We start from the raw sequence: 10,753 nt of genomic DNA, 5'->3' as shown, positions 1-10,753 counted from the left end.
GCTTCAAGCTCCCACCATGATTTTTTTTTTTTTTTTTTTTTTTTGTGTAAATTGAAAAATTGTCAACTTATATATCACTGGGACACAATCAGATGATCTTTCTTGTTAGTTAGTATGTACTCTTTGTTGGTTGACCACTTGTTTCGATATTTTTTTACACAATATTCTTCTTAGAAACAAGGATTAAATAAGTCATTAAACTGCACACAATAATACAATAAGATGACTGAACATAAAAAACCTACAATTGAATCTCTAAACTAACATATTTCATGCCAATTAGTTAGTTTGTAAATTTTTTCAAGTTTCTAACAAGTCACTCCCAATTTAAAATATCTTTTTAAAATTAAATTGTAAAAAATAAGTATTTAAATTTTTTTTTTTTTTAAAAGAACCGTCTCCCGCTATGGAGACGAAGATAACGGAAGGTTCTGTTTGTTTTTTTTTTTTTTAATATATATATTTTTAAATTTTAAATAATTATTCTAATAAAATTATTGTTAAAAAATATTTTAAATTGGGATAACACGTTAGAAATCTAAAAAACTTATAAACTAGACTAATTGTATAAAATATGTTAGTTTAAGAATTCAAACTTTTTAAGTTTAATAATTTAATTATATTATCGTGTTCAATTCTATAGACTATTTGACCTTTATTATTTTTCGTATTTTGAGTGGTGTGAATTGAGACCACTATTCCTAAGGTAGCTCAGCGAATGCGCTGACAAACAAGCATGGTGCCAAAAGCTACTGTGGCTGGAAGAATTGGTTCTTGGTGGCTTTTACGCTAAAAATTCTTAAAACATTTTATTTTTTCAAATTGCTTTTGTTGAATGAGTTTCTGTGACCCCTGACTTCTCACATCACGGCATCGTTGTCCTGGACTCCTGGCTATTCATAGTAAGATTGCACATATACATGCATTCTATGTTTTCGGCAGTTGATCTTATTCATTTAGTTGCTCGCTCATCTCGAAAAAAGGGTCTCGTCGAGAGCCTCTTTTGAGATTATTTTCTTGATATTTAAGTCTGCAAAGCATTGATTAGAGAGAGCCCATGGCTTTGATTATGCAGAGTTTTAAAATATCGTCTTATTTTTGGTTGAATTCAGAGCATAAGCTGAAATGTGGTGCTACAACTCGGTGTTTAGCTCGCCACGATTCTATTAGACCCAATGGTCTTTCTTCTGCTTGGGAGAAGGAGAGAATAAATAGCCCTTTGGGAAATGGGGATTTGGGTACAAGTGTTGGGGAAGAAAAGTTGGAAGCTTTATGGGATGATGGGTATGGGACTCAAACTGCAAAGGATTATCTAGAATTAGCCCAGGAGATTACTAGGCCTGATGGTGGACCGCCACGGTGGTTCACTCCCCTGTCTTGTGGCCCTCCTTTGAAACACTCACCTGCTCTTCTTTTCTTGCCTGGTAATTCTTGCTCTATGGTCTATCTGCTTACTTTTCTTATCAGATGAATAGAACCAATAATGCAGCTTTCTTCTGTAAATTCTCTGCTAAAGTTTCATTGTGCTTGCAGGAGTGGGTGGAAGTGGTTTAGGTCTTATTCTGCACCATAAGGCACTTGGGAAGTAAGTTTCACACATTTTTATCAAATTATTAGGGAAAATTTGCATTTTTGGTTTTGGTCCTCCAGTTGTATATTAGTACAGACTTAATCCATAAGTTATATGCGTGACCATCCCCGTTATGCGCAAAGTGGTGATTTTAGTCCCTAAAGTACCAAATCCGCCACTTTATTAAGTGAGGGTGGCAAAAATAGTCCCTGGGCGATTTAAATCGTCACTTCGCGCATAACTTAGGCGTTAAAGATGATCATGCATATAATTCATGGACTAAGTCTGTACTACGGGTAATCAGGTATAATTAGAGGACCAAAAATGCAATTTTCCATGTTATTATATAAGTTTTGGTGTTTATAATTCTTTTTTTTTTTAAATTTTATTTCTTATGATGCAAAAAATCCTTGGTGCTGATTTTTACCCCTTAACCCATTGCTTCTTTTCCTTTGGTGTTATTTATGGATGTAAACTCCTCCTTGCAGAGTGTTTGAAATCTGGAGCTTAAATATTCCTGTAGATGATAGAACACCATTTATAGGTAATAATTTATTTTTTTCTTACTTCCATTACTAGTTATGTAGTCCTTTCTAAATATAGCTGAGATCATCCCAAGAGTCCAAGACTATCATGAATACCTGCACCTATACCACTTTGAAAATGTATTCTCCAATCGAGGGAGATATATTTTACAAGAATTCGTAAACTGTAACCGTCTTTTTTCTTTTCTTGTAAATCTTATAGGACTGGTGAAACTCGTTGAACAGACTATCAGGATGAAGCATGAATCGTCTCCAGATAAGCCAATATATCTGGTGGGAGATTCATTTGGAGGATGCTTAGCGCTTGCTGTTGCTGCTCGTAATCCTACAATTGATCTTGTCGTGATATTAACCAATCCAGGTTAGCAGTGCCGTTTCATTTGGAGTACTCGATGGTTCTGCTGACTATTTATTCATATTATGTTCTGATGTTTATCGGTATTACTTCTAGCAACTTCATTCGGCAGGTCACAACTGCAACCGTTTTTTCCTTTCCTGGAAGCTTTGCCAGACAAACGTGTTGCATTCCCTCATCTTCTATACTATTTGGGTATGTTCTTGTTATGGTTTTGAAAATCGCAACTTCCAATTAGTTGATCTTAGCCTGTTTTCTTTACTGCTCTAAGTACTAACAATAGTAAATTTCTTTTAGCGTTCAATTCCACCAAGAAAAGGTAAAGGAGAGATTTTCATGGCTTCCTAATAGTCATTGTATTTCCTTTCCCCTTTTAAGCCATTTGTTTCAATTTGTCAGGTGACCTAACCATGATGCCAATGGTTAACATCAAGATCTCTGATGATCTTGCAGCTTTACTGTCCAAATTTAATGTGAGTATTCTCTTGTCACAAAAGTAATGTTTGGGCTAGAAAACTAATTTTCACTAGTGACTCATTTGTGCACGGCTTTCTTTAGGAGATTTCGATGAAAGTGGATCTTAATGGAAAATTGGGGGTTTAAAGCATGAAACTAAAGCTTGCATTTACTTTGATAGATGCTCAAGTTTTTAAGATGATACACAAGTAAATGATATGGTGTTTGCCTCTTTATCAGGAGTTTACTGATATTAAACCAAAAGAAAATCTTGCGTGGAAATTGAAGCTACTTAAATCTGCATCTGAATATGCCAATTCCCGTCTCCATGCTGTTACAGCAGAAGTACTTGTGCTTGCTAGGTATAGACTCTATCTTGATTTCTTATAAACCTGTACTCATTTTGACATTTCTATCAGTAATCTCGCTATCTTCATTTATTATAAACCTGCACTCATTTGTTAGTAATCTCTCTATGCTATACATTATTTGGAGGTTGATTGTTTCTTTACTGCCTTTTTCTCGTATTGTTTTAGTATACTGATGAAAAAATTGCATTACAGTGGAAAGGACAATGTACTTCCAAGTGAAGATGAAGCTAAAAGGCTTGAAAGGTCATTAAGAAACTGCAAAGTACGATACTTTAACGATAAAGGACATAGGATTTTGCTGGAAAACGGTTTCAATCTATTAAGCATCATCAAAGGTACAAGCACATATCGCCATTCAAGGAGGCATGACTATGTCTTGGATTACTTGCCACCTAGTATGTCAGAGTTCAAGAAAGCATTAGAGAACAATAGGTAATCAATTATGACGATAATGTCATTTAAAAAGATAAATTAAGGAATCTCTGTCTTGTTCGCTTGCTAACCCTTCTCTTTTGTGCTATGATTTAGTTCCATTGTGGTTGCATAATGCATATAATGCCTTGATGCTAGTAACTCGGTAAACAAATTGCAGATTTTATCGCTATGCTACTGATCCGGTAATGTTATCCACGATGGAAAATGGGACTATAGTAAGAGGTCTAGCGGGGGTTCCTAATGAAGGTCCCGTGTTGTTAGTTGGTTATCACATGCTAATGGGGCTAGAATTGATCCCGCTAGTTGAAGAATTTTTAAAGGCTAAAAAAGTTGTGCTTCGTGGAGTAGCACACCCAACATGGTTCACACAGTTAGCTGATGAGAATGGGAGTTATATTCCATCATTTATCGTTGATATGGCACGACTATACGGGGCATTGCCTGTCTCAGCCAGTAACCTCTTTAAGCTGCTTGCAACTAAGTCTCATGTGCTCCTCTATCCTGGTGGTGCTCGGGAGGCCTTGCATCGTAAGGTGCACATTCTTGGCTACGATCTTTTTCTCTGTTCTCTAATACTTCTCTTTGTAGATAAAGAATTACTCCGAGGGCAGAAGTATATTTGAACGGTGCATTTGAGATTCATACTTTAATGTACTTTCAGAACCGTTCTTTGACTGTGTTGCTGCAGGGAGAAGAGTACAAGGTAATGTGGCCAGACCAACCTGAATTTGTAAGGATGGCTGCTAAATTCGGGGCTACAATTGTGCCGTTTGGAGCTGTTGGAGAAGATGACTTAGCACAAGTATGTTACTGACACTTCTACGTGTTTCTTTACTATTGAGATTAACAAGAACAAGAAACAATAACAATGACAGAAAGTAAAGAAGGCAAGATTTATATAGTTCGGCAATGTGCATACATCTAAGGGGTGAAACCATTCTTTATTAATTAATACCTCTGTACTATGGGTCTGACCAATCCGCTCCACTCTTATTCCTCATATCAGACATATTCAACATTTACATTGGATATATGCAAGAAACTATTTCTTTTTCTTTTAGGTCACTTTTTCTTGGTTTCCAGGTGCCTTAAAATAGAGTCTTCTTATTATGTGTTTTGGTGTGCCCATGATTGAATTTGTATTTGCTCCAAAGTGTACACTGCAACTAAACCCTCCGGATATGTTGGCGCTTTCATGTTTTTTGATCTGCAGTTAATTCTCGACTATGATGACTTGACGAAAATCCCTATTGTAAGTGATGCGATTAGGAGGAGTAGTGAACTCGACGAGAAGATGGGTACAAGGCTAAGGTAATTGTGCTTTCCTGAATGTGCTGAGCAAAACGGGATGTGTTCTGTTTCAACTAAAAGTTTAAACAAATATATAACTACGCATTTATATTCTATATGTTATAGCTCAACACTAGCATATCATTGTAGGACTAATATGGCCGGGGAGGTTGCCAACCAAACATTATACATCCCGGGCATGTTGCCGAAGGTCCCTGGCCGCTTGTACTACTTGTTTGGAAAGCCTATTTCGACGAAGGGAAAGCGGGGGATGTTGAAGGACAGGGAGGAAGCGCATAAGCTGTACTTAGAAGTAAAGTCTGAAGTTGAGAACAGTATGGCCTATTTGCTTAAGAAGAGAGAGGAAGATCCTTATAGAAGTCTGTTTCGCAGGACAGCATATAGGGCATTAGCTTCTCCTTTTGTTGATGAAGTTCCCACTTTTGAGTGTTGAATCAATAGTTGAGTTGCTAAATAGTTGCACTATCCTTCTTGGCACATGCAATTGTGACTGTGTTTATATTGAAATTGCGTGTCAATTGAGATGACAAATTATTTTGCAAGTTATTGGTTATTTGGTTCTCGGTAGAATATTACGCACCTAAGGATACATGATTGAATCCTAATAACCGTAGTGTGAAAGTTTCAACCTCTTGTGAGAGTAGTTTCTTGTGGGCACCAGTCATTATGCATTGGTCATGGCACTTAAGGAGTTGTTGAGTCATCGTGATTTAACTCTTCCACAATTCTTATGAAGCCGAGTGTGAGGCTCTAGGGGCAAGAGATTTTGCCTTTTGCACCCAAATTTCTGCTTCTTTTATTTTAGGAAAAAGGTGAAATAAGTAAGAAATACGGGTCAAATACATGAAAATGTAATTAGGCCATTGAATTTAAAAAAAACATGTAATTGGGCCATTGAACAACATTGGTCAGAGTTAATGAAGAAAAAAGCGTGAAAAGATCAAAATGCCTAGGACAAATCGGAGCTTTCGCCTGAGACTTGACGGAAGGGACTGATTTGACGAAAAACAATTATATTCGGGGACTAAATCGATGAATACGTGATTCAGGGACAACATTGACAAGTTGCGAATAAGTGAGGGATCAAATTGTTGATTCACCCTTTATTAAATTTAAATAAAGTAAAAAAAAAATGATGTTATTTTTTTTTTTCTTTAATAATGGTGAACGACAATTCCATTATGTACAATATAATTTTATTACAACACCACTAAAGTATTATTTTTATTCAATTATAATTTTATTTGACAATTCACACTTAATATATGATACATGCTATTCAATTTCATTATGCGCACGGTACTTGCACAACTAAAATATCATTATAATTCACAACGGCCGTGGTTTTTATGGTCGACGGTATAAATGATCGCTCCCTCTTTTTAAAGGCGGTGGGCCACAGTCTGGCCGCAACGGTGCAGCGTACTTCTCACGCTCTGCAATTTTTTCACCGCGCACACTCCCCGCACAGACGCACAGTCGGAGTGTAGTGTATATCCACTTCAATCTTCAATCTTCAATCTTCAATCTTTAATCTCCAATCTCCAATGCGGATATTCCTTGACGTGAAAGTAGCTCTCTCGCCTCTCCGTTGCGCCGCCGTTGAAGTAGGTATCTCATCTCTCCGTTGCGCCGCCGTTTAAGTAGGTATCTCATCTCTCCGTTGCGCCGCCGTCGGCATCACTCCTCTGCAGATCGTAATTATCTCTAGTTTTGGTTTTATTCTTCTTTTGTAATGGATTAATTAACAACTTTTTATCAATTAAATTTCATAAATTTTGATATATAGCTACTTGTTCGGTACTTCAATTTTCATCTCCAATTCGGTTTCATAGGTGATTTTGAGATCTGCATTGAGTATTTCTCATTTTTCTTCAATTAAACGCTGCTACGACGAAAAACCTTGATCGCACAGAATATTTTATTCGTTCCAGAAATTTGTTAGACTTATTGGCTTTGATTAATTCTATTTGTTTCTTGACTGTTTACACTTTATTCTGATTGCCAGCGCATGGAGTGTAAGGAACTCACTGGTCCTGCCAATTGCATTTCGAAAATGGTATTTTGTTTCTACCTCTACATTCCTATTCATTCACCATTTTAGTATTGTCATTGAAAGGTATTGTTTAGTGTTATTGAAATTGTAAATTAAATAAAATAATCTGCCCAACAATTTGCCTCTTAATGTTTTCATGGGTTGTAAAACATGTAGGTGATGATAAAATAAAGGCATTGGTATTGAAACTTAGCATATAAGTTTAGGCTTTTTTAGCAACTCTCATATATGCTTATTGCATAATTGAACAAGTTAAAACTAAGATATTTAAATTCTAAGCCATCTTATTGTCTTCTATTTGAACATACCGTAATATGGAGTTAATACCCGATTTAGTCATTCGGCTATTAGGATTTCACTACTTTGGTCCTCCACTTCCGAACTTGCTCAATTTCATCCCCAATTATACAATTTTTACTTAAAATAATCCTTTGTCCAAGCCAAAATAGTCCTGATTATGACCATTTTGGTTAACAATTGCATAGTTGGGGATGAAATTGAGCAAGTTTGGAAGTCGATGACCAAAGTGGTGAAATCCTAATAGTTGAGGGACCAAATCGGTTATTTACTCCCATAATATGAAATAAGTTAGACTAGGATAGTAATAAGTAAAATAGTAGTCATCCCACCATCTCAAATCTCCATCTAAGTTAAACTAGAATAGTAAAGTAATAATTCATCTCAATATGAACATAGCATAATATAATATGAAAAAGTTGAACTATGATATAAATAGTAAGCCTGAAATCTCCTATATCTAAGTTGAACTATGATAATAAATAGTAAGCATGAAATCTCCTATATCTAAGTTGAACTAGGATTGTAAATAGAATTCTTAATAAGGAGTACTAGATTCTGGACTGCGTTGGTAAGCTCATTAATGGTACTCTCCCAAAGGTTAGGAGTAAAGATGATTTTGGCACAGCTTGTGGTCTACTTGAGTTATTTAAAGTCTAAAGACATAAACATAGATTGAAATTAATGGTGAAGTCACTTGTTTCACGGGGTTTGAAGAAATTTTTCAAAGCCACATCAGTTTGAAATGTCACCGTAATAGATCAACATTAGTGAGTCAAAACATCAATTATGCATCTACATTAAATTCACCAGCCTCAGCACTGCACCTTCTTGCAGTTCTTGACTTAGTTATAATTTCTGAATCTGAAAAACTTTATTTCTGAATGTCTTACTTTTCTACTGATATGGAGAATTAAAGTGCGTGAACCTCATTATAAATTTTGGTTAATGCTGCCAAATCAGAGCAAGCTGTTCCCAGGACAGCCTGTTCTGGCACTTCTGCTGAAGAATTTGCTGTGGTGTATATGTAATTAAATTGCACAATTATGTTTCTCTGTTTAGTTTGAGATTAATCTCTGTCTCAGCTTAAGTTGTTTGTTCATGAGTAGAATATGAATCCTGGAGCTAATGTAGGCAGTATGGTGTGTAAACTGATGTGAATTTACCTTTTTTTATAATCTTAAAATTTTTCCCTTTTAAAATAGATTCACTTGGGATTTTTCTGAAATAAAAGATTAGTAGTAAAGTTAGAATGATTTTTGTTCCAATTTTAGAACTCATTAAAGAAGGATAAATGTTTGTCTGTTCAAAACCCATAGATTAAAAAAAAAAGAGATAAACATCTCAAGTCATTAAATCAGTCTGTGGAATAAATCAAAAAAGGAAAAATATCTTATTTAAGATTTAAGAGCAGTATTTGGAAGTGGCTACCTTAGTGCTTGGTGTGATAGAAGTAAATTGGCTCACGTTGAAATATTTTCTCAATAAAACTACGCTTCCAGTTCCCTATTCCCTCTCGTTTTTTGTTTGTTTGTTTGTTTGTTTGAAGCATGATCTTATCTCTTTTCATATATATATATATATTTTTTTCCTAGGGGGTTGATCCATCGGGCATTCCTTCAAATGAATCAAGAAGTGGTAATATTGAAGGTTTGGGCACCAAAACACCGTCTCCTATTCAAAGTTCTCAGTCACCGTTGTTCTTGAAACAAGTTAGGCTCGGAACTTTACCACAACCATGTTCTGGAACTGGTGATGAGCATAGTGGACGAGCAACTTGGTCTATAGAGGAAGACGTGATTCTTGCAAAAGCATGGATCAAATTTAGCGAGGATCGAAAGAAGCTAAAAAATTCACATGGGAATGCTACCCTTTGGCAACTTATTGAGAAGTACTACAATGAGTATCGTCCTACTGGTACAGTGAAGAGAGATCGGGCGAAACTAAAAACTCACTGGAATCAAGCTCGTATGAAGATTACTGCTTTCAATACAAGCTATAATGAATTACTTAGTGCGCGCCCAGATGGTTGCAGTGACGAGGACATACTATTGCAAACTCATGAAGAATACAAGGCAACACACAAGGGCATCCACTTTCCCTACTTACACTTGTGGAATATTGTCAGATATTTCCCAATGTGGGCAACAAATGGCCGCAAGTCAAAGAAGAAGAAGACTACCGAGCAAGGACAACACACGTCTTCTTCCAGTGCTGAGGACACTGTTGATGTGGATGAAGGCGAAGTTCACCCTCGTCCGGTTGAGCAAAAGGACATGGGGAGGAAAAGAAAAGCCCCGATTATAAATGTTGATCAAATCTCAAACACAATGCAAAAACAACTAGACAAGCTTGAGGAGTATAATTCATTGAAGGCAAGAGATACTTTTGTCAATGAATATCAAATCCTTATGAAGGACACTTCGACAATGACAGAAGAGCAGCTCCAAACGCATCGCTATGCATGTGAAACTATTAAGAAGAGCTGGGGAATGTAGTCGAGGGATCTTTTAATTTATGTGTAGTATATGTTTCGTGTAATTTTTGTTTATTTTAGGTTGTAGTTTATTTGTAATCCATATATTTTGAGTTGGTGAATGCTATTTATTTCGCTTTAACAACTTTATTTGGCTTTAACATAAAAATATATCTTGTTGGGGGTGTTCAAATTTCATTGTCATGTAGTGACTCTTCTATATGGGAGGTCATGAGATCGAGTTTTGGAGGTGGTGTTGACTCTTTGTGTTTTAACAGGTTGAGAAAGTATGTATGAACATATACTACAATTTAGTACAGTCATATCGGAGAGGCATATTGTGCCATTAAAATCCTCATATCACGAATTAAGGTTCACGGTGCAGTGTTGACCCTAGTGTATGTGTATGTATCTTATGTTGTGAGTTTTTGTGTCTTTGTATTATAAAATTCTGTACCTGAAACAAATTAGTAATTTTTTTTCTTTTGTAAAATTCTGTATTTATAAACACAAATTATGTATCTAAATCAGATTTGAAAAATAAATAAATATATAACATGCGTGTAACTTTTTATATATTGTGTTATGAAATTCTATATCTTACGATTATAAATTCTATACCTCTTCGTTTTGATTCAGGGTCCATAATAATATGTGGACCCTGGTCTATAATATAAATTGCCGTGCCATTAGGTCTCCCGGTGAGACGCTACTGTTATTTTTTTGGAAAAGGAAAAGTCTATTAGGTAACACAAATTAATAGTGCCAGGAGAACAAATGGGACCCAAACACATTCAAACGGCAAATTATATCGTGCACCAAGGCGCGCACAATGCATTGTGCGCCCTATCCCAAAACGACGTTGTTTCAATAAGTTGGGG

General features: G+C 35.8%; 2 protein-coding genes across 5 annotated transcripts; both read left to right on the top strand.

Moving 5' to 3' along the window:
- The first annotated feature begins 1,037 nt into the window (after window positions 1-1,037).
- LOC109181685 (acyltransferase-like protein At1g54570, chloroplastic) lies at window positions 1,038-5,596 on the top strand. The gene is made up of 12 exons (XM_019331566.1): window positions 1,038-1,424; window positions 1,534-1,585; window positions 2,059-2,114; window positions 2,318-2,476; window positions 2,567-2,665; window positions 2,870-2,943; window positions 3,167-3,288; window positions 3,490-3,729; window positions 3,890-4,265; window positions 4,421-4,534; window positions 4,946-5,043; window positions 5,173-5,596. Exons 1-12 carry the CDS (start codon window positions 1,058-1,060, stop codon window positions 5,474-5,476), a joined length of 2,061 nt encoding a protein of 686 aa, XP_019187111.1. The 5' UTR covers window positions 1,038-1,057; the 3' UTR covers window positions 5,477-5,596.
- An 841-nt stretch (window positions 5,597-6,437) lies between these two features.
- Window positions 6,438-10,017, top strand: LOC109181688 (glutathione S-transferase T3-like). 4 transcript variants are annotated; one of them, XM_019331571.1, is made up of 3 exons: window positions 6,438-6,686; window positions 7,052-7,102; window positions 8,992-10,017. In XM_019331571.1, the coding sequence occupies exons 2-3, from the start codon at window positions 7,055-7,057 to the stop codon at window positions 9,892-9,894; spliced, it is 951 nt and encodes a 316-aa protein (XP_019187116.1). In that variant the 5' UTR covers window positions 6,438-6,686; window positions 7,052-7,054; the 3' UTR covers window positions 9,895-10,017. The 4 variants fall into 4 exon arrangements, with proteins under 4 accessions (XP_019187116.1, XP_019187114.1, XP_019187113.1 ...); XM_019331569.1 differs by having other exon boundaries at window positions 6,438-6,740; XM_019331568.1 differs by having other exon boundaries at window positions 6,439-6,690.
- The last annotated feature ends 736 nt before the right edge of the window (window positions 10,018-10,753 follow it).

Source organism: Ipomoea nil, unplaced genomic scaffold (genome assembly GCF_001879475.1).
Source record: "Ipomoea nil cultivar Tokyo-kokei standard unplaced genomic scaffold, Asagao_1.1 scaffold1043, whole genome shotgun sequence".
Lineage (NCBI taxonomy): Eukaryota > Viridiplantae > Streptophyta > Magnoliopsida > Solanales > Convolvulaceae > Ipomoea > Ipomoea nil.
Note: the sequence above shows the minus strand (reverse complement) of the source record. Positions and strands in the feature narration are given on the sequence as shown.

Coding starts and splice junctions, on each gene's coding strand:
- LOC109181685 (XM_019331566.1), top strand. CDS start 1,058: ATGGCTTTGATTATGCAGAGTTTTAAAATATCGTCTTATTTTTGGTTG. Junction 2,115..2,317: donor TGATAGAACACCATTTATAG/GTAATAATTTAT, acceptor TAAATCTTATAG/GACTGGTGAAACTCGTTGAA. Junction 5,044..5,172: donor AAGATGGGTACAAGGCTAAG/GTAATTGTGCTT, acceptor ATATCATTGTAG/GACTAATATGGCCGGGGAGG.
- LOC109181688 (XM_019331571.1), top strand. CDS start 7,055: ATGGAGTGTAAGGAACTCACTGGTCCTGCCAATTGCATTTCGAAAATG. Junction 7,103..8,991: donor CCAATTGCATTTCGAAAATG/GTATTTTGTTTC, acceptor TTTTTTTCCTAG/GGGGTTGATCCATCGGGCAT.